This window comes from Oncorhynchus nerka, linkage group LG24, assembly GCF_034236695.1.
Source record: "Oncorhynchus nerka isolate Pitt River linkage group LG24, Oner_Uvic_2.0, whole genome shotgun sequence".
Lineage (NCBI taxonomy): Eukaryota > Metazoa > Chordata > Actinopteri > Salmoniformes > Salmonidae > Oncorhynchus > Oncorhynchus nerka.
Genome location: NC_088419.1, coordinates 82,512,123 through 82,538,771, shown reverse-complemented (window position 1 = coordinate 82,538,771; position 26,649 = coordinate 82,512,123). Strand labels below are relative to the sequence as shown.

Sequence of the window (26,649 nt, the reverse complement as noted above, 5' to 3'; positions counted from 1 at the left end):
CAACTGGGACAGTATCGTCTGGATATATTGGGGCGGTATCGTCTGTGGATCTACTGGGACAGTATCGTCTGGATATATTGGGGCGGTATGGTCTGGATATTTTGGGGCGGCATCTTCTGGATATATTGGGGCGGTATGGTCTGGATATATTGGGGCGGTATGGTCTGAATATTTTGGTGCGGTATGGTCTGGATATATTCGGGTGGTATCGTCTGGATATATTCGGGTGGTATCGTCTGGATATATTCGGGTGGTATCGTCTGGATATATTGGGGCGGTATGGTCTGGATATATTGGGGCGGTATGGTCTGGATATATTGGGGCGGTATCGTCTGGATATATTGGGGTGGCATTGTCTGTGCATCAATTGGGGGGAACATTGCTTTAAGTAAATATAAATAGTGCTATAGCGTTGAACTTCTGCCATACTATACTCAATCTCTCTTCATCCTTCACTCATCATCCTTTTCCTCTCTCTCATATCTCTCTTTCTTTCTCTCTCCATTACCCTCTCTCTCAAATCAAAACAATCAAAGTGTATTGGTCCTGTACACAGATTTGCAGATGTTATCTCAGGTGCAGTGAAATGCTTGTGTTTCCAGCTCCAACAGTGCAGTAATATCTAGCAATACCCCTTCCAAACATTTAATATCTAGCAATACCCCTTCCAAACATTTACATAAAGAAGAAATATCAGAACGAGCAATGTCAGAGTCTGGAATAGAAGTAAACATGTATAAATGGTGTGTATAGACAGTATATGAATAGAAAAGTTATGTACAGCAGTAGCTATATAAGATGAGCCATGACTAGAATACAGTATATACATATCAAGTGGATAAAAGAGTAAACATTATTAAAGTGACCAGTGTTCAATGACTATGTACACTGGGCAACAGTCTCTGAGGTGCAGGGCAGAGTACCGGGTGGTAGCCGGTAGTGATTAAGCTGTTTTTCAGTCTCTCAGTCCCAGCTTTGATGCACCTGTACTTTCTCCGCCTTCTTGATGGTAGCGGGGTGAAAAGGCTGTGGCTCGGGTGAATGAGATCTTTGATGATCTCTCTCTCTCTCTCAGAATCAGACGACTCGGGGGCAGAAGCGGGAGTACCCTCACTTGGCCGTGCACAATATGACATCAGAGGGGGCGTACGTGGGTCAGCACTCCCAGGGGCTGGGGGGTCAGTACGCTGACTACTTCAAGAAGAAGAGGATCTAGAGATGACCTCTGAAACTCTGCACCCTATCTCCTAAACGATACAGTACATACACAGTCTCAGCTTTAGTGTTGTATGATGTTGGTATACACACAGACACACACAAGGCAGACTGACACACACACACTATGTTGCTTTTGTCCTGTTCAAGCCTTAACTCTTAACTCAGTTGGTGAAAATGTTTCTTGACTAATAATGTACATTGTTTCTAATGTATGTGAGCTGCTTCTGTATTTTAGGGTCAGTCAGTCTGCCTTGTTGAAGGCCAGTCAGTGTGTAGTCAGGTTTCCCTCTCTCTCTGTTTCTATCACTCTGTTTCTAATCTCTCTGTGCGCTTTTCTACAAACGGGGGAAACTGGCCAGTGTTGCAGACAGAGTTGATTTGATGACTCACTTTAACTGACGTGTTTTTCTCTTCAGTGTCTTTCTCTTTTTCTGATTGCCTAAGCTCTCCTTTTATCTCTCTCTTTGTGGAGACCTTGATGTAGTGTGTGCGTGTTGTGTCGTAAGTGTAGGAGTGATCAGCCATTCGCAGGGTAGAAGAAGGCAGGGCTACCCTGGAAACTCAGAGACACAGGGAGAGGGATGTCTCATCACTGCTTTTAACCTTGAACAATGGACACTTATAGACTCCTATTGGTGTGGTGTACTAGGAAATGAATGGACACCTAACTTGGTACCTTATAGACATGACAATAGTCACTGAGTGGACACCTCTTTGGGTCGATATAGCCATGTATTATAACTAGCTAGTGGATGGACATTTCCAAGACCTAGGCCTTCTTCTTATGGCTCTGTGTATGATAGCTACAGGGTGGAAACCTTTTTACTGTTTATAATGGCTGTCGTTTTATGTAGGGGCCATTGAACAGTGGCTCAGTCCAGGAACAGAAGAGGTTCCCAGGCTCCCCTCTTCTTTTTCTGCCTTTTTTTAAAATTACTTTTCTGGATGGGAGACAAAAAAAACAATCAACTTTAATACTGCTTCATAAACTGCCATTAGAAATTAAACAAGAAAAATTCAGGAGAGTAGCCATGTTGAATTATCTCAGAGTAATTTACATTTTGATTCAGTCAATTCAGAAAGTAAAAGATGACTGAATTGAAAAAGCAGCGTTCTCCTGTGTCACGTGACTTGAAGTACTGATGTTTTTAGTGGTGTCCTATATCATGCTCTTAACGGGCAAAGCTGTAACATATTTCAAACCCTTTCAGTGCTGTGTTACACTGGCTTAGAGCCATACTTTTACTTGTACTGTGTGTGTGTGTATGTTGGACTTGGCTTTTCCAGCCAGTTGATTGCTAGGTTCAACCACATCTTTAAAAGGCAATGCTTAGAAGTGTGTGTAGCTTCTTTATTTCTGTGTGTGTGTGTGTGTGAGAGAGAGAGAGAGAGAGAGACTGTAGGAAGCTGTCTCAGTCAGTGTCTGTAAAAGGCAGACCCAGGCAGGTCATAATGTCTGTCTGTAGTCAGGCACTTTAAGCCAGTCTGTGTTGTTTTAATGGCCCTCTGATTTAATTAGCCTTTTTTCTCTAAGCCATTACCGGGTGTGCCACAGTGCTATGCAGAGCTGTGCCTGTGTGTTTTCTGACCTGCTCATTTCCTTCTTTGCCTAATAGCAGGTCCATATGTTTTTATAGGAATTCAGTGTACTGTATGTAGTCTGAGTTTGTGTGTGAATAAGTTGTGTGTGCGTTAATAACCTGCTTTTGGCAGGTATGAGGGGAACAGACAGCAGAGAGGGAGAAAGAGAGGAGTGGGAGAGAGAAAGAAAGGAGAGTGGGAGAGAGAGAGAAAGAGAGGAGAGTGGGAGAGAAAGAGGAGAGAGAGTAGAGAAAGAGAGGAGTGGGAGAGAGAGAAAGAGAGGAGAGTGGGAGAGAAAGGAGAGAGTAGAGAAAGGAGTGGGAGAGAGAAAGAGAGGAGTGGGAGAGAGAAAGAGAGGAGTGGGAGAGAGGAGAGTGGGAGAGAAAGAGAGGAGAGTGGGAGAGAGAAAGAGAGGAGAGTGGGAGAGCGAGAAAGAGAGGGACAGAGAGAAAAACAGCTCCAGCTGCTAGCACAGTCTGTGTTTATTAATTTGGCGTTCCATTTTGATGTCTTTTTTTCCCTGTCTCTGTGTGCACACGTGCGTGCGTGCATTTAGCGGAGGTCTCTTATGGTATGCTCCAGGTCTGTTACCATATAATATTGTGATGATAGTCAGCACAGATACCTCATTACCTCTGCATGACATCTCTCTGTCTCCTCTTAGAAGTGTTCCCTTTTAGTATTGCATGTACACTGAGTATAACAGACATTAGGACCCCCCCCCCCCCTCAGAACAGGACTCTACAAGGTGTTGAAAGCGTTCCACAGGGATAATGGCCCATGTTGACTCCAATGCTTCCCACAGTTGTGGCAAATTGGCTGGATGTTTTGGGTAGTGGACCATTCTTGATACACATGTTTTTTGACACAATAAAACTTGTGTGCCTGGCACCTACTACCATAATCAGTTCAAAGACACTTAAATATTTTGGTTTTGCCCATTCACCCTCTGAATGGCACACATACACAATCCATGTCTCAACTGTAGCAAAGCTTAAAACTCCTGTCTCCTCCCCTTCATCTACACTGATTGAAAGAGCAGTGTTTTGTACACTCTGTGTATAGCGTTGATGTTACAGGTTTTAAAGCAAGCCCTGGTTAAAGGGGAGAATGATAATCAGCAGTGGAATTGGCCTCAAGGGCCAGAGTGCTTTTAGTTTTGCTAGAACCAGTGACCTGACCAGAGGTTGAAGGGTTAAGGGCTTTCCCATCTACAGTAACAATCAAAAGTTTAGACACACCTACTCATTCAAGGGTTTTTCTTTATTTTTTATAATAGTGACGACATCACAACTATGAAATAACACATATGGTATCATGTAGTAACCAAAAAAGTGTTAAACAAATCAACATTTATTTTATATTTGAGATTCTTTACTGTAGCCACCCTTTGCCTTTAATAACAGCTTTGCACACTCTTGGCATTCTCTCAACTAGCTTCATGAGGTAGTCACCTGGAATGCATTTCAATTAACAGGTGTGCCTTGTTAAAAGTTAAGAAGGAAATAAATTCCACAAATGAATCAGTTGTGTTGTGACAAGGTAGGGGTGGTATACAGAAGATAGCCCTATTTGGTAAAAGACCAAGTCCATATTATGGACTCAAATAAGCTCAAATAAGCAAAGAGAAATGACAGTCCATCATTACATTAAGACATGAAAGGTCAGTCAATCCAGAAAATTACAAGAACTTTGAAAGTGTCTTCAAGTACAGTCGCAAAAACCATCAAGCGCTATGATTGAACTGACTCTCATGAGGACGGCCACAGGAAAGGAAGACCCAGAGTTACATCTGCTGCAGCAGATAAGTTCATTAGAGTTACCAGCCTCAGACTGCAGCCCAAATAAATGCTTCAGAGTTCAAGTAACAGACACATCAACATCAACTGTTCAGAGGAGACTGTGTGAATCAAGCCTTCATGGTCAAATCGCTGCAAAGAAACCACTACTAAAGGACACCAAAAAGAAGAAGAGACTTGTTTGGGCCAAGAAACACGAGCAATGGACCTTAGACCGGTGGAAATCTGTCCTTTGGTCTGATTAGTCCAAATTTGAGAATTTTGTTTTCAACCGCTGTGTCTTTGTGAGGCGCAGAATAGGTGAACGGATGATCTCCGCAAGTGTGGTTCCCACAGTGAAGCATGGAGGAGATGTGATGGTGTGGGGGTGCTTTGCTGATGTCACTGATTTATTTAAAATTCAAGGAACACTTAACCAGCATGGCTACCACAGTATTCTGCAGCGATAAGCCATCCCATCTGGTTTGCGCTTAGTGGGACTATCATTTGTTTTTCAACAGGACAATAAGCCAACACACCTCCAGGCTGTGTACAGGATATTTGACCAAGAAGGAGAGTGATGGAGTGCTGCATCAGTTGACCTGGCCTCCACAATCACCCGACCTCAACCCAATTGGGATGGTTTGGGATGAGTTGGACCGCAGAGTGAAGGAAAAGCAGCCAACAAGTGCTCAGCATATGTGGGAACTCCTTCAAGACTGTTGGAAAAGCATTCCAGGTGAAGCTGGTTGAGATAATGCCAAGAGTGTGCAAAGCTGTTATCAAGGCAAAGGGTGGCTACTTTGAAGAATCTAAATATATACATATAAATATATTTCTCATTTTGTCTGTCATAGTTGAAGTGTACCTATGATGAAAATTACAGGCCTCATCTTTTTAAGTGGAAGAACTTGCACAATTGGTGGCTGACTAAATACTTTTTTGCCCCACTGTATTTTGATTAGTTTAACACTATTTTGGTTACTACATGATTCCTTATGCATTATTTGATAATTATTCTACAATGTAGAAAACAGTAAAAAAAAAAAAACATTGAGTAGGTGTGTCCAAACTTTCGACTGGTACTGTATATCGGTTGTGCCCATCTTTGCATGTTGACATCTAGGTGTATTGTTATATTCATTGGAAACAAGGTACACGGTCAGTGTTGTAGGAGAATCAGCTAGTTTGATGTGTCTGTAGGCTGCGTTGACACAACAATGTTGGTACTACACTGGGTGAGCACGAAGAGTGAGCCTGTGCCTAGGGTACTGAACCGTGTGAGTGTGTGTGTGTGAGAGAGAGAGCTTTGCAATACTGAAGTGTTTACGACTGAACAGAATATTTTAAAGGCTTTACAGTCATGGCCAAAAGTTTTGAGAATGACAAAAATGAATTTCCACAAAGTTTGCTGCTTCAGTGTCTTCAGATATTTTTGTCAGATGTTACTATGGAATACTGAAGTATAATTACAGTGTGTCAACCTTTTCTTGACAATTACATTAAGTTGATGCAAAGAGTCAATATTTGCAGTGTTGACCCTTCTTTTTCAAGACCTCTGCATTCCGCCCTGGCATGCTGTCAATTAACTTCTGGGACATCCTGACTGATGGCAGCCCATTCTTGCATAATCAATGCTTAGAGTTTGTCAGAATTTGTGGGTTTTTGTTTGTCCACCCACCTCTTGAGGATTGACCACAAGTTCTCAATGGGATTAAGGTCTGGGGAGTTTCCTGGCCATGGACCCAAAATATCGATGTTTTGTTCCCCGAGCCACTTAGTTATCGCTTTTGACTTATGGCAAGGTGCTCCATCATGCTGGAAAAGGCATTGTTCGTCACCAAATTGTTCCTGGATGGTTGGGAGAAGTTGCTGTCGGAGGATGTGTTGATACCATTCTTTATTCATGCCTGTGTTCTTAGGCAAAACTGTGAGTGATCCCACTCCCTTGGCTGAGAAGCAACCCCAAACATGAATGGTCTCAGGATGCTTTACTGTTGGCATGACACAGGACTGATGGTAAGCGCCCACCTTGTCTTCTCCGGACAAGCTTTTTTCCGGATGCCCCAAACAATTGGAAAGGGGATTCAGAGAAAATGACTTTACCCCAGTCCTCAGCGGTCCAATCCCTGTACCTTTTGCAGAATATCAGTCTGTCCCTGATGTTTTTCCTGGAGAGAAGTGGCTTCTTTGCTGCCCTTCTTGACACCAGGCCATCCTCCAAAAGTCTTCGCCTCACTGTGTGTGCAAATGCACTCACACCTGCCTGCTGCCATTCCTGAGCAAGCTCTGTACGGGTGGTGCCCCGATCCAGCAGCTGAATCAACTATGAGACAGTCCTGGCGCTTGCTGGACTTTCTTGGGCGCCCTGAAGCCTTCTTCACAACAATTGAACCACTCTCCTTGAAGTTATTGATGATCCGATAAATGTTTGATTTAGGTGCAATCTTACTGGCAGCAATATCCTTGCCTGTGAAGCCCTTTTTGTGCAAAGCAATGATGACGGCACGTGTTTCCTTGCAGGTAACCATGGTTGACAGAGGAAGAACAATGATTCCAATCACCACCCTCCTTTTGAAGCTTCCAGTCTGTTATTCGAACTCGATCAGCATGACAGAGTGATCTTCAGCCTTGTCCTCGTCAACACTCACACCTGTGTTAACAAGAGAATCACTGACATGATGTCAGCTGGTCCTTTTGTGGCAGGGTTAAAATGCAGTCGAAATGTTTTTGGGGGATTCAGTTCATTTGCATGGCAAAGAGGGACTTTGCAATTCATCTGATCACTCTTCATAACATTCAGGAGTATATGCAAATTTCCATCATACAAACTGAGGCAGCAGACTTTGTGAAAATTAATATTTGTGTCATTCAAAACTTTTGGCCATGACTGTAGACCCAGATTGGGTGTGCTATTTGCTTTCTACTGTTTTTTTTGTGTTTTTTTTAAGTATGTGGATTCTTTCTGACATGAAATCTCTACCGTAGATTTTGCAATATTTTATATTACAACTACGTTGATATTGCTTTACTGTGAATAAGCTATTTCTAGATGCAATCGAATTTTAGCATGCATATTTACTGCTGTAATATACAAATATGTTTTCAACAATTAATATTGCGTTTGACACTTTGGAATTTGACACAGAAGGCAAAAAAATACATTTTAGATTTTATTTATTTTAATTGTGTATTTATGTAAATGTTTCCGAGAGTCATTATTTCTTTGTCTTATTCCTCTGAAAAATGTATTTGTTTTCTCTTCTTTATGAGCAGAAAGAATGGTCTTTTACATTCCAGAATAAACATGGACTGTAAACTGAAAAACTATTCTGTGTTGTCTTCTTCTTGCATTGACTATCTCATCCACACATTGTCTGTCCAGCACCTTCTTTACATATGTTCTCAATATCACATTTTCCCTTTTCAACTGTGTTTGCCTACGGTAAAGATACCTGTAAGTCAGTGGAGGCTGGTGGGAGGAGCTATAGGAGGATGGGCTCATTGTAATGGCCGCAATGGAATTAATGGTACGGAGTCAAACGTGGTTTCCAGATCTTTGTGTTTGATACCGTTCCATTTACTCCATTCCAGCCATTACAATGTGCCCGTCCTCCTATAGCTCCTCCCACCAGCCTCCACTGCTGTACGTGCTGTAGACATTACTGGCATATGCATTTCATGAGCTATACAACGATGTCTGTTCCGCTAATTATTTTTCTGTGGTTTACCCTTTTAGACGGTCTCAAATAACGCCCTTTTTAAGGATCTGTTCTTCATCTCCTTCCTTCACACCCCCAATATTGTATATTCAAATAAAGACATGAAATATTGGACATACACATTATGGCTGTACTTAAGAAGCGGTTTTGAAATACAAGCGGTTTACAGTAAAGTTTATGTAAAGCTATACTGCCCTCCATTGTCCATCACAAGTACTACTTTCCCATCCTCCTCCCTTCAATGTAAACAGTATCCTTCATCCCAATCCAACCCACTGCTAACAGTATACTATATCCCATACATCTTTGCTCATTGGGTATTTATTATTACTTGTTTTACCTTTCTATTATTTTACTCGCTGCATTGTCGGGAAGGGCCCGAATGTAAGCATTTCACTGTTAGTCTACACCTGTTGTTTATGAACAATGTGCAGAATAAAATGTGATTTGATATTTCACCAGTATCCTATATCCTACACATCTGTCACCACTTACAGGGAGGTGGCCTCATGCAGTCAGTCCATGGTTAGAATCCTGTTCACTAACATGTCGTTGGCTTTGTCACTGTGACATCTTCACAGTGGCCGTAGCAATCCTTTTCCAGAGTCCATCTTGCACAGGTCCAATCAAGGGCCTCTCTCCCGCTTTTTCTTCAACCCTTTTCTCCATTTGAGAACTGATTATAAGGATACAGGTCCACACATACATGGCAGAGCTGATACATTGTGATAAAAGGTGAAAAGGTCAGACTGAGTGGTGGGCCCCAGGTGACAGAGGTGGACACAGCTCAGTGTCACATTCAGCAAGGGGTCAAAGCTACATGTTCGCACATGTTTCATTCCATATGCTATGTATGTATTCATGCTTCTACACCTGCATTGCTTGCAGTTTGGGGTTTTAGGCCGGGTTTCTGTACAGCACTTTGAGATATCAGCTGATGTAAGAAGGGCTATATAAATACATTTGATTTGATGATATTCATCCTTATAGTTGATATCTCTAGTATAATATCTCTCGGGGAAAAAAACAGAAGTGTAAATATAGAGGATGTCAAAAACTGCGTGAAAGAAAGTGTCTTGCAGCAGCACTGATTTTGTTGTTTTTTGGTCCAGGTCACCATAGTCTGTGAACCTTAACCTTTCACCCTTGACCCCTGGGATTGTATCAGTGGTAGGTAAGGCTTTGCGTAGAGGGTGGTTGCTGTGGTTACAAGCTGTTGTTGGCAAGCATGCGGGTGAACTCGTCGATGAGGCTCTTGAAGGTGATCCTCCTGTCGGGTGTGCTCTCCCAACACTTCCTCATCAGCTCATACACCTGCAAGACAACATAATTATAACTAACGTGAGTTACAGAAACTATTTCATACACCTACTAGACAACTAGGCTAGAAACCCCTACCCGAGGTATAACAAAACACAAACATGTCTTCCATATATGAATGGATGGTTGTGTGAAAATGTTTTTATGCAAAAGTGGTTAAATTGCTAGATATTGTGACACACACCCTTAGCTTGAACAGTGCAGAAGAATGCCTGGGGGACAGGGGCACCTAAGCTCATGTAACCCAATATTGCAAGCTATGGTATTGCTCAAATTCAGAATACAAGTAGTCAGTGCATTTAGAAAGTATTCTGACCCCTTCACTCTTTCCACATTTTTGTTACGTTACAGCCTCTTCAAACTACACACAATACTCCATAATGACAAAGCAAAAACACGTTTTTAGAATTTGTTTCACATTTATAAAAAATGTAAAACTGAACTATAACATTTACATACAGTTGAAGTCGGAAGTTTACATACACCTTAGCCAAATACATTTAAACTCAGTTTTTCACAATTCCTGCCATTTCATCCGAGTAACAATTCCCTGTCTTAGGTCAGTTAGGATCACCACTTTTTTAAGAATGTGAAAAGTCAGAATAATAGTAGAGATTTATTTAAGGTTTTATTTCTTTCATCACATTCCCAGTTGGTCAGAAGTTTACATACACTCAATTAGTATTTGGTAGCATTGCCTTTAAATTGTTAACTTGGGTAAAACGTTTCAGGTAGCCTTCTACAAGCTTCCCATAAGTTGGGTGAATTTTGGCACATTCCACCTGACAGAGCTGGTGTAACTGAGTCAGGTTTGTAGGCCTCCTTGCTCGCACACGCTTTTTCAGTTCTGCCAACACATTTTCTATGGGATTGAGGTCATGGCTTTGTGATGGCCACTCCAATACCTTGACTTTGTTGTCCTGAAGCCATTTTGCCACAACTTTGGAAGTATGCTTGGGGTCATTGTCCATTTGGAAGACCCATTTGCAACCAAGCTTTAGCTTCCTGACTGATGTCTTGAGATGTTGCCTCAATATATCCACATAGAATCATGAGGGGGGGAAATTATCTATATTGTGAAGTGCACCAGTCCCTCCTGCAGCAAAGCACCCCCACAACATGATGCTGCCACCCCTGTGCTTCATGGTTGGGATGGTGTTCTTCGACTTGCAAGCATCCCCCTTTTTCCTCCAAACATAACGATGATCATTATGGCCAAATAGTTATATTTTTGTTTCATCAGACCAGAGGACATTTCTCCAAAAAGTACGATCTTTGTCCCCATGTGCAGTTGCAAAACGTAGTCTGGCTTTTTTATGGCGGTTTTGAGGCAGTGGATTCTTCCTTGCTGAGCGGCCTTTCAGGTTATGTCGATATAGCATTTGTTTTCATTTTTACTAGGAATAAATGTCAGGAATTGTGAAAAACTGAGTTTAAATGTATTTGGATAAGGTGTATGTAAACTTCCGACTTCAACCGTAGATACTTTTGTACCCGTTTCCTCCAGCATCTTCACAAGGTCCTTTGCTGTTGTTCTGGGATTGATTTGCACTTTTCGCACCAAAGTATGTTCATCTCTAGGAGACAAAATGCATCTCCTTTCTGAGCGGTATGACTGCTGTGTGGTCCCATGGTGGTTATACTTGCGTACTATTGTTTGTACAGATGAACGTGGTACCTTCAGGCATTTGGAAATTGCTCCCAAGGATGAACCAGACTTGTGGAGGTCTACAATTTTTTTTCTGAAGTCTTGACGGATTTCTTTTGATTTTCCCATGTCAAGCAAAGAGGCACTGAGTTTGAAGGTAGGCCTTGAAATACATCCACAAGTTCACCTCCAATTGACTCAAAATATGTCAATTAGCCTATCAGAAGCTTCCAAATCCATGACATCACTTTCTATAATTTTCCAAGCTGTTTAAAGGCAGTCAACTTAGTGTATGTAAACTTCTGACCCACTGGAATTGTGATACAGTGAATTATAAGTCAAATAATCTGCCTGTAAACAATTGTTGGAGAAAATACTTGTGTCATGTTCAAAGTAGATGTCCTAACCGACTTGCCAAAACTATAGTTTGTTAACAAGAAATTTGTGGAGTGGTTGAAAAACTAGTTTTAATGACTCCAACCTAAGTGCATGTAAACTTCCGACTTCAACTGTAAGCATTACTCAATACTAGGTTTATGCACCTTAAGCTGCAATTACAGCCGCAAGTCTTCTTGGGTATGACGCTAAAAGCTTGGCACACCTGTATTTGGGGAGTTTCTCCCATTCTTCTCTGCAGATCCTCTAGAGTGCTGTCAGGTTGGACAGCTAATTTCACGTCTCTCCATGGATGTTCAATCGGATTCAAGCCCGGGCTCTGGCTGGGCCACTCAAGGACTTGTTTCCGAAACCATTCCTGCGTTGTCTTGGCTGTGTGCTTAGGGTCGTTTTCCAGTCTGAGGTCCTGAGCACTCTGGAGCAGGTTTTCATCAAGGATCTCTGTACTTTTCTCTGTTCATCTTTGCCTCGATCCTGACTAGTCTCCCACTCCCTGCCAATAAACAACATCCCCACAGCATGATGTCGCTACCACCATGCTTCACCATAGGGATGGTGCCAGAATTCCTCCAAATGTGACACTTGGCATTCAGGCCAAAGAGTACAATCTTGGTTTCATCAGACCAGAGAATCTTGTTACTCATGGTCTGAGAGTCTTTTGGTGCCTTTTGGCAAACTCCAAGCGGCCTGTCATGTGCCTTTTACTGAGGAGTAGCTTCCGTCTAGCCACTCTACCATAAAGGCCTGATTGGTGAAGTGCTGCAGAGATGGCTGTCCTTCTGGAAGGTTCTCCCATCTCCACAGAGGAACTCGAGAGATCTGTCAGAGTCACCATTGGGTTTTGGTCACCTCCTTGACCAAGGCCCTTTTCCCCCGATTGCTCAGTTTGGCTGGGCGGACAGCTCTATGCAGAGTCTTGGTGGTTCCAAACTTCTTCCATTTAAGAATGATGGAGGCCACTGTGTTCTTGGGGACCTTCAATGCTGCAGACATTTTTTGGTACCCTTGAAATGTTATTGAATCCATTTTAGATTACAGCCTTAATGTAAGAAAATGTGGAAAAAGTGAAGAGGTCTGAATACTTTCTGAATGTACTGTACATAAACAATCAGCATTACAATATTTATTAGTCTTGGAAATATATACCTGGAAACACACAGATACAATAGGTGGAAATATCAACTATGAATATAATGTAAACTTCACTTTTTGGTAACTGTTCAAAATATTGCTCTCATTCAGGGCTGTATGGTCCTGCCTTTTTAATGTTGTGGCTATTGTAATTGGCTCTAAGGAAAACAAGTGGGCTCAGACATCGAAAAAAATTTGGGGTCCAAGATAACTTAAAGGATTTTGTATTTTTAGCCCAAGTCTTGCAATTAAGTCAAAGGGGCAATCACTGATTATATTTAGTCTCAAATCCAATATGGCTGCCATAATAACATTTGAAGGAGGTTAAAATCACCTGTAAATATGAATTTAGTATTTTAGTATATATTTTTATTGTGTACAATAGTCATGCCTATAAAGACTGTTGGTGTGTATACATTTTATTCGGAATCAGTGGAGGCTGCTGATGGGAGGACAGCTCATAATAATGGAAACCATGTGTTTGATACCTTTCCACTTATTCCGTTCCAGCCAATACCCTGAGCCCGTCCTCCCCAATTAAGATGCCACCAACCCCCTGTGGTCTGAATCCAATATGGCCAACATGATTACACAAACACCTTAGCCTGCATATAAGTAGCCCTAGTTCATTTTGATTGTGTTATTCTGTCTTTAAAATCGTTTCATAAGGCTCTTGGTATTTCTAGCACTATGAGTGGCATTGCCTCTGTTGTGTTTGAATAGTCGAAGCCAACTACTTTTTCAAATTGTGTTCAAATCTCATTCAGACACCATATCAATAATGGGCAATTCCACTAAATATAATAAGGTTTTCACGACACAAGCACTACAGTAGCGTAACCAAGTTATAGGAGAGCAACCATAATACAACAGTCAGCTACTCTAGTAGTGTATATGTACAGCCCTCTTTTCCCCACTAAAACTAAGTGTTGAAGGTTGATTCAAAGTCTTTTGAATGTGACCAGGACATCATTGTGTCCTAACAGGGTGAGGAGACAAAGTAGCCAGTAGCGTTGTAGTTCAAGGGCCTGACCAGTAGTAGTTGTAGTTCTGGGGCCTGACCAGTAGTGTTGTAGTTCTGGGGCCTGACCAGTAGTGGTTGTAGTTCTGGGGCCTGACCAGTAGTGGTTGTAGTTCTGGGGCCTGACCAGTAGCGTTGTAGTTCTGGGGCCTGACCAGTAGTGGTTGTAGTTCTGGGGCCTGACCAGTAGTGGTTGTAGTTCTGGGGCCAGTAGTAGTTGTAGTTCTGGGGCCTGACCAGTAGTGGTTGTAGTTCTGGGGCCTGACCAGTAGTGGTTGTAGTTCTGGGGCCTGACCAGTAGTGGATGTAGTTCTGGGGCCTGACCAGTAGTGGTTGTAGTTCTGGGGCCTGACCAGTAGTGGATGTATTTCTGGGGCCTGACCAGTAGTGGTTGTAGTTCTGGGGCCTGACCAGTAGTAGTTGTAGTTCTGGGGCCTGACCAGTAGTGGTTGTAGTTCTGGGGCCTGACCAGTAGTGGTTGTAGTTCTGGGGCCTGACCAGTAGCGTTGTAGTTCTGGGGCCTGACCAGTAGTGTTGTAGTTCTGGGGCCTGACCAGTAGTGTTGTAGTTCTGGGGCCTGACCAGTAGTGTTGTAGTTCTGGGGCCTGACCAGTAGTGGTTGTAGTTCTGGGGCCTGACCAGTAGTGGTTGTAGTTCTGGGGCCTGACCAGTAGTGGTTGTAGTTCTGGGGCCTGACCAGTAGTGGTTGTAGTTCTGGGGCCTGACCAGTAGTGGATGTATTTCTGGGGCCTGACCAGTAGTGGTTGTAGTTCTGGGGCCTGACCAGTAGTTCTGGGGCCTGACCAGTAGTGTAGTTCTGGGGCCTGACCAGTAGCGTTGTTGTTCTGGGGCCTGACCAGTAGTTCTAGGTTCTGGGGCCTGACCAGTAGCGTTGTAGTTCTGGGGCCTGACCAGTAGTGGTTGTAGTTCTGGGGCCTGACCAGTAGTAGTTGTAGTTCTGGGGCCTGACCAGTAGTGGTTGTAGTTCTGGGGCCTGACCAGTAGTGGTTGTAGTAGTTGTAGTTCTGGGGCCTGACCAGTAGTGGTTGTAGTTCTGGGGCCTGACCAGTAGTGGTTGTAGTTCTGGGGCCTGACCAGTAGTGGTTGTAGTTCTGGGGCCTGACCAGTAGTGGTTGTAGTTCTGGGGCCTGGGGACTGACCAGTAGTGGTTGTAGTTCTGGGGCCTGACCAGTAGTGTTGTAGTTCTGGGGCCTGACCAGTAGTGGTTGTAGTTCTGGGGCCTGACCAGTAGTGGTTGTAGTTCTGGGGCCTGACCAGTAGTGGTTGTAGTTCTGGGGCCTGACCAGTAGTGGTTGTAGTTCTGGGGCCTGACCAGTAGTGGTTGTAGTTCTGGGGCCTGACCAGTAGTGTTGTAGTTCTGGGGCCTGACCTGTAGTTCTGGGGCCTGACCAGTAGTGGTTGTAGTTCTGGGGCCTGACCAGTAGTGTTGTAGTTCTGGGGCCTGACCAGTAGTGTTGTAGTTCTGGGGCCTGACCAGTAGCGTTGTTGTTCTGGGGCCTGACCAGTAGCGTTGTAGTTCTGCGGCCTGACCAGTAGCGTTGTAGTTCTGGGGCCTGACCAGTAGTGTTGTAGTTCTGGGGCCTGACCAGTAGCGTTGTTGTTCTGGGGCCTGACCAGTAGCGTTGTAGTTCTGGGGCCTGACCAGTAGCGTTGTAGTTCTGGGGCCTGACCAGTAGTGTTGTAGTTCTGGGGCCTGACCAGTAGTGGTTGTAGTTCTGGGGCCTGACCAGTAGTGGATGTAGTTCTGGGGCCTGACCAGTAGTGGATGTAGTTCTGGGGCCTGACCAGTAGTGGTTGTAGTTCTGGGGCCTGACCAGTAGTGGTTGTAGTTCTGGGGCCTGACCAGTAGTGGTTGTAGTTCTGGGGCCTGACCAGTAGTGTTGTAGTTCTGGGGCCTGACCAGTAGTGTTGTAGTTCTGGGGCCTGACCAGTAGTGTTGTAGTTCTGGGGCCTGACCAGTAGTGGTTGTAGTTCTGGGGCCTGACCAGTAGTGGTTGTAGTTCTGGGGCCTGACCAGTAGTGGATGTAGTTCTGGGGCCTGACCAGTAGTGGTTGTAGTTCTGGGGCCTGACCAGTAGTGGTTGTAGTTCTGGGGCCTGACCAGTAGCCAGTAGTGGGTGTAGTTCTGTGGCCTGACCAGTAGCCAGTAGTGGTTGTAGTTCTGGGGCCTGACCAGTAGCCAATAGTGGTTGTAGTTCTGGGGCCTGACCAGTAGCCAGTAGTGGTTGTAGTTCTGTGGCCTGACCAGTAGCCAGTAGTGGTTGTAGTTCTGTGGCCTGACCAGTAGTGGTTGTAGTTCTGGGGCCTGACCAGTAGCCAGTAGTGGTTGTAGTTCTGGGGCCTGACTAGTAGCCAGTAGTGGTTGTAGTTCTGGGGCCTGACCAGTAGCCAGTAGTGGTTGTAGTTCTGGGGCCTGACCAGTAGCCAGTAGTGGTTGTAGTTCTGGGGCCTGACCAGTAGCCAATAGTGGTTGTAGTTCTGGGGCCTGACCAGTAGCCAATAGTGGTTGTAGTTCTGTGGCCTGACCAGTAGCCAGTAGTGGTTGTAGTTCTGTGGCACAGCTAACTGGTCATTCTGGGCAAGCTGCAGTGATAATGGTAGTATCCTTCCTGTATGACTGGCGGGGTAATAGGGCTGTGGGGTGATCCGTTTCCATTTCTACAGTTTGCTATAGGCAGTCAAAAGATGCAGCTTGTATACAAAACTGTAATGTTAGCCCAGGCTGAATGATGCTAGGGCTGTCACAAACAGTGTTGAGTTCCTTCCAACGCCTAATTGGCCTGTGTCAAAGTCATATTTCTTTATTTTCCTTTGGATGTTAGGTAGGATTATAATTTGGACTATATTAACTTTGTGTGGTTGGCATTGATTCCGGATTGGGGCCCACCCAGCAGGATATGTGGAGAGTGACAGAACCTGCGAGGGGGACCTCAGGTTACTCAGAGGTTGGTTAGAGTGTAGCTAGGTCATAGACTATGACTAAGAAGAGTTGGTTGTGGGGTTTGATGGACAGTAAAAGGGTTTCAGAGGAGGTAGAGCTGATCAAGCATGGTGCACAAAGATCACTATGTCACTGTCAATTCCCAGCCACCATAAATGATAATATACAGCCATAAATGGTATATGTCCTTATAGGCATGTTGGGGTTACTGCAGTTTCCCAGGCCAATGCATTAGTCACCACACCACGAAAGCACATTCTTCACATGAGTCCAGTTCAGGTGTCACACGGGCTGGCCAGCATGGTTGGTAGCCAAATAGGTACATATGAGGAAAATGCAAGCCATCAATTTCCAGACGGCATTTTGTCTGTTGAATGGCCTCCTGATATGTGGCAGTCCAGTTCCATGGTGTCTCTGTCTCTAGTAACTGCCTGAGGGGAGGACTGATGCTGGAGTGGGCCTATCAAGAACAGTTCTGGAAGATTCAAGTACAGGAGGTTGGTCTCTTAATTGGGGAGAACAGGCTCGTGGTAATGGCTGGAGCGTAATTAAAAATACATGGTTCCCATGTGTTTGATTTCGCTCCGTTCCAGCCATTATTATGAGCTGTCCACCCCTCAGCAGCCTCCACATTCAAGATGGCATTGACATTGGAGAGATGCAATTCCTCCTATGATGTGAAGTCGATTGAGTTTCTTGTCAATGAGTGTCAGGTTGAGTTGGTTTATTGTAGCTTGTCATCATGTGTGGTTGCATCCACCCCATGCACCATAATGTCCCCAAGTTAACATGTACAGCAACTCCAGGGCAGACAGCCAGGAAGGTGGACATTATTATCTGGAAGAAGTAATGTGCCATCTCAACCCAAACAAGATAAGAGTGCACCAGAACATCCCAATGTGCATCACCAATGTAGTGAAGCACCAGGTCTTGTTGGATTCAGGCAGACATATTGGACTAGCAATGAATCAAAGCTCACATCTAAATGATTAGGAGGTGACTTAAGAGCCCAATCCTGGAGGTGTAAGTTATAGCACAGTGGGGGAAAGTTATAAAGCTAGTGAGAGGGTGTCAAAGTCCATGGTTGAATTCGTTTTCCTTTCGTTGGAGCCTCCCAGTTGACTCATTGATCCTCTAAGGCTGCGTTTACACAGGCCGCCCAAACCTATATTTTTTTCACTAATTGGTCTTTTGACCAATCATATCAGATTTTTTTAGAGCTGATCTGATTAGTCAAAAGACCATATAGTGAAAAAAAGATCAGAATTGGGCTGCCGGTGTAAACGCACTCTGCTGCCTTTTCTATATCCAGACAAAGGTGTTATTTCATATCTTTGATGTCTTCACTATCATTCTACAATGTAGAAAATAGTACAACTAAAGAAAAACCCTTGAATGAGTAGGTGTTCTAAAACTTTTGACGGGTAGTGTACTTATACAGCTGATTAAACCACAGTTTAATTGTAATGTGGCAGCCATATTAGATTTGGAGTCAAATCTGGGGGTGTAATGTAATTGCAAGAGTAGGGGCTAAACTTATCAAATCTACAGACAAACCTTTGATACGATAAAAATGACCGTTTTTGTTGTCTGAGCCCACTTGCCTTAGAGCCGATTACAATAGTCACAACATCAAAAAACTTGTAACTGTATACATTTTTCTCAGGCGGGACAATACAGCACTGAATGAGAGCAAATTTCACTTGGAAAGTTGTCTATTGAACAGCTACCATGTTTACATGCATGAGAAATATAAATTGTTATCATAACTAACGTTAGTTAAAGAAAATATTTCATACACCTGCCAGACGAACAAGGTCCACAGGCAGATGCAAATGAGTTCTAGACATGACATTTCTAGGATTATTAAATTATTCTAGTCAATGTAAAAAAAACTGTAGGTGAATAAAAAAATATATCAAAAGGCACTTTTCTAGCTCCATAAATTATCTCATAGGATGGTGATTTGAGTGACCTATTGAGGATTCCTCTTTATGGTGGAGAAAGAGTTTAAAGAGAGAGAGCATGTTGTGCGTGATGGGGTGACTCTGAACAGGCAGGCATGTTGGTAGGCAGGTAGGTATGTAGATCCTACCGTTCCAGGACAGCTCTCAGGGCGGGGCAGCCTCTTTCCCTCCTCCAGCGCCTTGACCAATCGCGTCACAGTCATCTGACCCTGAGTGGGACCAATCATCTTCAAGAACACCTGTGGGGACAGGTCGGGGGGAGGGGAGAGCAGAGATAAGTCACCATGGAGACGTAATGAAATGACCCCTGAAATCTATCCAGTGAGGACTGGAGTGACTTGTATTGTTGTCACCAACATTCAGAAGACATTAGTCATCGAACCTTACCTCTACACTACATTTAACATTCAATAATCTATTTCAAAACAGTCTTTGAAAAAAAACATACAATGCCTTCAGAAAGTATTCACACTTCACACACTTTTGTTGTGTTACACGGTGTGATTACAATGGATTTAATTGTCGTTGTTTTGACAATGATCTATACAAAAAACTAATGTCAAAGTGGAAGAAAATGTCTAACATTTATAAAACATTTATGAAAAATAAAACAGTAATATATCTTCTTTAGATAAGTATTCAACCCCCTGAGTCAATACATGTTAGAATCACCTTGGGCTGTGAGTTTTTCTGGATATGTCTAAGCGCTTTGCACATCTGGATTGTAAAATATTTGCACATTATTATTTTTAAATTCATCAAGCTTTGTCAAGTTTGTTGCTGATTATTGCTAGACAGCCTATCCATAACCTAATGCAGTCACCAGTCAAATATAAAGAGTGGTACTCAGTGATATGTTTGGGACAAATCCAACAACACAACACTTTGAATTCAGGACATATTTTTAATTTCTTTGCCACATTTTTTGCAGTTTTACTTCTCTCCGATCCCAGCCTTGTTGCAAACAGGATGCATGTTTTGGAATATATTTATTCTGTACAGGCTTCCTTCTTTTCACTCTGTCATTTAGGTTAGTATTGTGGAGTAACTACAATGCTGTTGATCCATCCTCAGTTTTAAAGTCACCATTGGCCTCATGGTGAAATGATTGAGCGGTTTCCTTCCTCTCCGGCAACTGAGAAGGACACCTGTATCTTTGTAGTGACTGGGTGTATTAATACACCATCCAAAGTGTAATTAACAACTTCATCATGCTCAAAGGGATATTCAATGTCTCCTTCTTTGCGAGCCATTGAAAAACCTCCTTGGTCTTTGTGATTGAATCTGTGTTTGAAATTCACTGCTCGACTGAGGGACCTTACAAATAATTGTATGTGTGGGGTACAGAGATGAGGTACTCATTCCAAAATTATGTTAAACACTATTATTGCACACAGAGTGAGTCCATGCAACTTATGTTCGCTGCTCTGGCCCCCCAATGGTGGAACAAACTCCCTCACGACGCCAGGACAGCGGAGTCAATCACCACCTTCCGGAGACACCTGAAACCCCACCTCTTTAAGGAATACCTAGGATAGGATAAAGTAATCCCTCTCACCCCCCCCCCCCCCTTAAAAGATTTAGATGCACTATTGTAAAGTGGCTGTTCCACTGGATGTCTTAAGGTGAACGCACCAATTTGTAAGTCGCTCTGGATAAGAGCGTCTGCTAAATGACTTAAATGTAAATGTATTAAGACAGTAATAGCTAATTGATATTAAGTCAGATCAGATGAGAGACTACTTGTTACTTTACTGTAAATTGAACAGGGTGGTAAAGGGTATCAATAAGACCCAATGGATATGTACTAATCATGGCTACTTGATGTGGATGAGGGAGGACATATTGTGACAGTTCGTCTGAGCAATCAGGGAGTTGCACGTGTGTGTGTATTATGGCACGGGCTGGCGGGAGTGGGCAGAGTCACCCTGGGCATTGACTGACGCCATCTGCCTCAATCAGGAGACCGTGCTGTGCAGTGCTGTCAGGCCTGTGTGTGTACTGACCGTCATGGGGCTGATGGCAGAGTCACAGTAGGTGAGTAGTTCATACATGGTGACACCGAAGGACCAGACATCAGAGGCCAGGTAGAACTTACAGTGGACCAGACACTCTGGGGCATACCTGGCACAGGCGGACAGGAGAGAGGACACGCATGTCAATACAAATTCTAAATGAAGTCATTATCATTTTCAAAGAGCAGCTTTTTTCCTTTCCCTCTCATATCTCTTCCCCTCTCTGTACTACACTGTCTTATTTCCTCTCTCTCCCTCACCAGAACACAGGGCTGTCCAGGTCATCTTTGACCGTGTAATATCCCTCGTTGTCCTTGATGCTCTTGGTCAGTCCAAAATCTCCGATCTTCACCGTGCTCTCGTTCTCCACCAGAACGTTCCGGGCCGCCAGATCCCGGTGGATGTAATTCCGAGATCCCAGATAGTCCATTCCCTGGACAGAGGGGAGACACACAGATGGTTGGAATTTATCCTATCCCAAAATATATATATATATCCCAATAATATTCCCATAACACCGCCATAATGGTCCCAACATTTTTCCATAACGTTCCCACCACATATCTATAACACTGTCAGGTCTAGGGATCTGTTCAACCAGGGTTAATGGTCAGTGTTAGGGGTATGTTAGGTAGCGGTGCTAGTGTTAGGGGTATGTTAGGTAGCGGTGCTAGTGTTAGGGGTATGTTAGGTAGCGGTGCTAGTGTTAGGGGTATGTTAGGTAGCGGTGCTAGTGTTAGGGGTATGTTAGGTAGCGGTGCTAGTGTTAGGGGTGTGTTAGGTAGCGGTGCTAGTGTTAGGGGTGTGTTAGGGGTATGTTAGGTAGCGGTGCTAGTGTTAGGGGTATGTTAGGTAGCGGTGCTAGTGTTAGGGGTGTGTTAGGGGTATGTTAGGTAGCGGTGCTAGTGTTAGGGGTATGTTAGGTAGCGGTGCTAGTGTTAGGGGTATGTTAGGTAGCGGTGCTAGTGTTAGGGGTATGTTAGGTAGCGGTGCTAGTGTTAGGGGTATGTTAGGTAGCGATGCTAGTGTTAGGGGTATGTTAGGTAGCGGTGCTAGTGTTAGGGGTGTGTTAGGGGTATGTTAGGTAGCGGTGCTAGTGTTAGGGGTATGTTAGGTAGCGGTGCTAGTGTTAGGGGGTATGTTAGGTAGCGGTGCTAGTGTTAGGGGTGTGTTAGGGTATGTTAGGTAGCGGTGCTAGTGTTAGGGTATGTTAGGTAGCGGTGCTAGTGTTAGGGTATATTAGGTAGCGGTGCTAGTGTTAGGGTATGTTAGGTAGCGGTGCTAGTGTTAGGGTGTGTTAGGGGTATGTTAGGGTGTGTTAGGGGGTATGTTAGGGGTGTGTTAGGGTATGTTAGGTAGCGGTGCTAGTGTTAGGGTATGTTAGGTAGCGGTGCTAGTGTTAGGGGGTATGTTAGGTAGCGGTGCTAGTGTTAGGGGTATGTTAGGTAGCGGTGCTAGTGTTAGGGTATGTTAGGTAGCGGTGCTAGTGTTAGGGTATGTTAGGTAGCGGTGCTAGTGTTAGGGGTATGTTAGGTAGCGGTGCTAGTGTTAGGGTATGTTTAGGTAGCGGTGCTAGTGTTAGGGTATGTTAGGTAGCGGTGCTAGGGTGTTAGGTGTGTTAGGGTATGTTAGGTAGCGGTGCTAGTGTTAGGGGTATGTTAGGTAGCGGTGCTAGTGTTAGGGGTATGTTAGGTAGCGGTGCTAGTGTTAGGGGTATGTTAGGTAGCGGTGCTAGTGTTAGGGGTATGTTAGGTAGCGGTGCTAGTGTTAGGGGGTATATTAGGTAGCGGTGCTAGTGTTAGGGTATGTTAGGTAGCGGTGCTAGTGTTAGGGGTATGTTAGGTAGCGGTGCTAGTGTTAGGGTATGTTAGGTAGCGGTGCTAGTGTTAGTGTTAGGGTATGTTAGGGGGTGTGTTAGGGGTATGTTAGGTAGCGGTGCTAGTGTTAGGGGTATGTTAGGTAGCGGTGCTAGTGTTAGGGGTATGTTAGGTAGCGGTGCTAGTGTTAGGGGTATGTTAGGTAGCGGTGCTAGTGTTAGGGGTATGTTAGGTAGCGGTGCTAGTGTTAGGGGTATGTTAGGTAGCGGTGCTAGTGTTAGGGGTGTGTTAGGGGTATGTTAGGTAGCGGTGCTAGTGTTAGGGGTATGTTAGGTAGCGGTGCTAGTGTTAGGGGTATGTTAGGTAGCGGTGCTAGTGTTAGGGGTGTGTTAGGGGTATGTTAGGTAGCGGTGCTAGTGTTAGGGGTATGTTAGGTAGCGGTGCTAGTGTTAGTGTTAGGGGTGTGTTAGGGTATGTTAGGTAGCGGTGCTAGTGTTATGGGGGTATGTTAGGTAGCGGTGCTAGTGTTGTGTTAGGGGTATGTTAGGCAGCGGTGCTAGTGTTAGGGGTATGTTAGGCAGCGGTGCTAGTGTTAGGGGTATGTTAGGTAGCGGTGCTAGTGTTAGGGGTATGTTAGGGGTATGTTAGGGGTATGTTAGGCAGCGGTGCTAGTGTTAGGGGTATGTTAGGTAGCGGTGCTAGTGTTAGGGGTATGTTAGGTAGCGGTGCTAGTGTTAGGGGTATGTTAGGTAGCGGAGCTAGTGTTAGGGGTATGTTAGGTAGCGGTGCTAGTGTTAGGGGTATGTTAGGTAGCGGTGCTAGTGTTAGGGGTATGTTAGGTAGCGGTGCTAGTGTTAGGGTATGTTAGGCAGCGGTGCTAGTGTTAGGGTGTGTTAGGTAGCGGTGCTAGTGTTAGGGTATGTTAGGTAGCGGTGCTAGTGTTAGGGTATGTTAGGTAGCGGTGCTAGTGTTAGGGGTTGTGTTAGGGGTATGTTAGGTAGCGGTGCTAGTGTTAGGGTATGTTAGGTAGCGGTGCTAGTGTTAGGGGTGTGTGTTAGGGGTATGTTAGGTAGCTAGTGTTAGGGTATGTGCTAGTGTTAGGGGTATGTTAGGTAGCGGTGCTAGTGTTAGGGTATGTTAGGCAGCGGTGCTAGTGTTAGGGGTATGTTAGGCAGCGGTGCTAGTGTTAGGGTATGTTAGGTAGCGGTGCTAGTGTTAGGGGTATGTTAGGTAGGGTATGTTAGGGTATGTTAGGTAGCGGTGCTAGTGTTAGGGTATGTTAGGTAGCGGTGCTAGTGTTAGGGTATGTTAGGTAGCGGTGCTAGTGTTAGGGGTATGTTAGGTAGCGGTGCTAGTGTTAGGGGTATGTTAGGTAGCGGTGCTAGTGTTAGGGTATGTTAGGTAGCGGTGCTAGTGTTAGGGTATGTTAGGTAGCGGTGCTAGTGTTAGGGTATGTTAGGTAGCGGTGCTAGTGTTAGGGTGTGTTAGGTAGCGGTGCTAGTGTTAGGGGTGTGTTAGGTAGCGGTGCTAGTGTTAGGGGTATGTTAGGTAGCGGTGCTAGTGTTAGGGGTATGTTAGGGGTATGTTAGGTAGCGGTGCTAGTGTTAGGGGTATGTTAGGGTATGTTAGGGGTATGTTAGGTAGCGGTGCTAGTGTTAGGGGTGTGTTAGGTAGCGGTGCTAGTGTTAGGGGTATGTTAGGTAGCGGTGCTAGTGTTAGGGGTGTGTTAGGTAGCGGTGCTAGTGTTAGGGGTGTGTTAGGTAGCGGTGCTAGTGTTAGGGGTGTGTTAGGTAGCGGTGCTAGTGTTAGGGGTGTGTTAGGTAGCGGTGCTAGTGTTAGGGGTATGTTAGGTAGCGGTGCTAGTGTTAGGGTATGTTAGGTAGCGGTGCTAGTGTTAGGGTATGTTAGGTAGCGGTGCTAGTGTTAGGGTATGTTAGGTAGCGGTGCTAGTGTTAGGGTATGTTAGGTAGCGGTGCTAGTGTTAGGGTATGTTAGGTAGCGGTGCTAGTGTTAGGGTATGTTAGGTAGCGGTGCTAGTGTTAGGGTATGTTAGGTAGCGGTGCTAGTGTTAGGGTATGTTAGGTAGCGGTGCTAGTGTTAGGGGTATGTTAGGTAGCGGTGCTAGTGTTAGGGGTATGTTAGGTAGCGGTGCTAGTGTTAGGGGTATGTTAGGTAGCGGTGCTAGTGTTAGGGGTATGTTAGGTAGCGGTGCTAGTGTTAGGGGTGTGTTAGGTAGCGGTGCTAGTGTTAGGGGTATGTTAGGTAGCGGTGCTAGTGTTAGGGGTATGTTAGGTAGCGGTGCTAGTGTTAGGGTATGTTAGGTAGCGGTGCTAGTGTTAGGGTATGTTAGGTAGCGGTGCTAGTGTTAGGGTATGTTAGGTAGCGGTGCTAGTGTTAGGGTATGTTAGGTAGCGGTGCTAGTGTTAGGGTATGTTAGGTAGCGGTGCTAGTGTTAGGGGTATGTTAGGTAGCGGTGCTAGTGTTAGGGGTGTGTTAGGTAGCGGTGCTAGTGTTAGGGGTGTGTTAGGTAGCGGTGCTAGTGTTAGGGGTATGTTAGGTAGCGGTGCTAGTGTTAGGGGTATGTTAGGTAGCGGTGCTAGTGTTAAAGTACCTGACAGATCTGGACAGCGTAACTGAGCAGAGTCTTCAGGCTGGTCTGGCTTTTGTTGCGAGGGAGGTACTCCTTCAGACTGCCAGCAGGCAGGTACTCCATGATCAACTTGATGGCTCTGCCTCCTGCACACATACAGATAGAGAGGATGGAGTCAGGCAAAGCAGAAGGTGTGTGTTCAGTAGGTAGTGTGTGTGTGTGTGTGTGTGTGTGTGTGTGTGTGTGTGTGTGTGTGTGTGTGTGTGTGTGTGCATGCTTGCGTATACTCTGCTCACCCTCCTCCTGACAGATGCCTTTGTACTTGACAATGTTGTGGTGGTAAAGTTCTTTAAGGATTCCTATCTCACACCAGAGGTTGCTGCTCTGTTCCTCTCTGTTCTCTGGCTTTAAACTCTTCACTGCAACCAGCTCCCCTGTCCGGTCCCCTCTGGGGTCATACCGACACAGCTCCACCTTGCCAAAGTGACCCTACACACACACACACAGAGAACATTCATATCACATAATACTGACAAACATTAACATTACTTGCATATGCACACGGTCTCTGGCATGGTCAAACACACACGTGTGTTACCTCTCCTAAATCTCGAATCTTCTTGAGGAACCTCTTCTCGAACACAGTGGGGTCGACCTCCAGAGTGGGTACAGGCTTGATAGAGGGGTCTGATAGAGGGATACACACTGTTACACACTGACAACCCACACGCTGACAACATACACACACATTGTTGCACACTGACAACATACACACTGACAACCCACACGCTGACAACATACACACACTCAGTTACACACTGACAACATACACACACATTGTTGCACACTGACAACATACACACTGTTACACACTGACAACATACCCAGTGGGTTTATTCAGCAAAGCAACAGCACCAGTATGATGGATGTCTAACTGCGACATGACGGCAGTACCTCATTCTAGCCACCGTGTGGGAGTATTGAGGAAAGATTTATATCCATGGGGCCCAGTTAAGGGGGAGCTGTGGAGCGTGAACCCAGTGAACTCCACAACACTCATACACACACTCTTGCAATCTCTCTCTCTAGCTAGTGCTGAGAAACAACTGCCGTCTCTCTGTGTTTCATAATTTTCCTTCAATTCGAAAGAGGCTGAATGTATCTCACTGGAGAAAGCATCCGAGCGAACACAACAGCGGCCCTCTCTCAGTATATGTAGGCCATCTATCTGATGCTGTCTGGGCAAAAAGAGAATGACATCGTTGTAACCCTTGGCATTGACTGCAAGAGAAGCCAGGTAGCATTTGGCCTCCCTTGATTACATTTTTCAAATAATATTAGCCAATCAGCGTTGAGCTAAACTGAGTGAGGTTAACTGTGAATGGTCCTGGCGCACCAAAAACAAGTGTCAAGGGAAGCCAGTTTGGATTCGGCTTCACACCAAACGCAGAACGTAATTGACAAAAAAATATATAATTGTTGC

The 26,649-nt window shown here is 44.6% G+C and overlaps 2 protein-coding genes across 2 annotated transcripts in view; one reads left to right on the top strand and one right to left on the bottom strand.

Moving 5' to 3' along the window:
* Positions 1-9,311, top strand: part of raver2 (ribonucleoprotein, PTB-binding 2) — a 287,019-nt gene extending 277,708 nt beyond the window's left edge. Inside the window, exon 15 of the mRNA XM_065009214.1 lies at positions 1,076-9,311. Within this exon, the coding sequence (XP_064865286.1) occupies positions 1,076-1,216 (141 nt within the window). The 3' untranslated portion in view covers positions 1,217-9,311. The remainder of the gene's footprint in view (positions 1-1,075) is intronic.
* jak1 (Janus kinase 1) overlaps positions 7,738-26,649 on the bottom strand; it is an 85,371-nt gene continuing 66,459 nt past the window's right edge. Inside the window, exons 18-24 of the mRNA XM_065009213.1 lie at positions 25,765-25,853; positions 25,463-25,655; positions 25,188-25,312; positions 21,020-21,192; positions 20,751-20,868; positions 18,873-18,983; positions 7,738-9,613 (exon numbers count right to left, since the gene is read on the bottom strand). Coding sequence (XP_064865285.1) covers positions 9,506-9,613; positions 18,873-18,983; positions 20,751-20,868; positions 21,020-21,192; positions 25,188-25,312; positions 25,463-25,655; positions 25,765-25,853 — 917 coding nt within the window. The 3' untranslated portion in view covers positions 7,738-9,505. The remainder of the gene's footprint in view (positions 9,614-18,872; positions 18,984-20,750; positions 20,869-21,019; positions 21,193-25,187; positions 25,313-25,462; positions 25,656-25,764; positions 25,854-26,649) is intronic.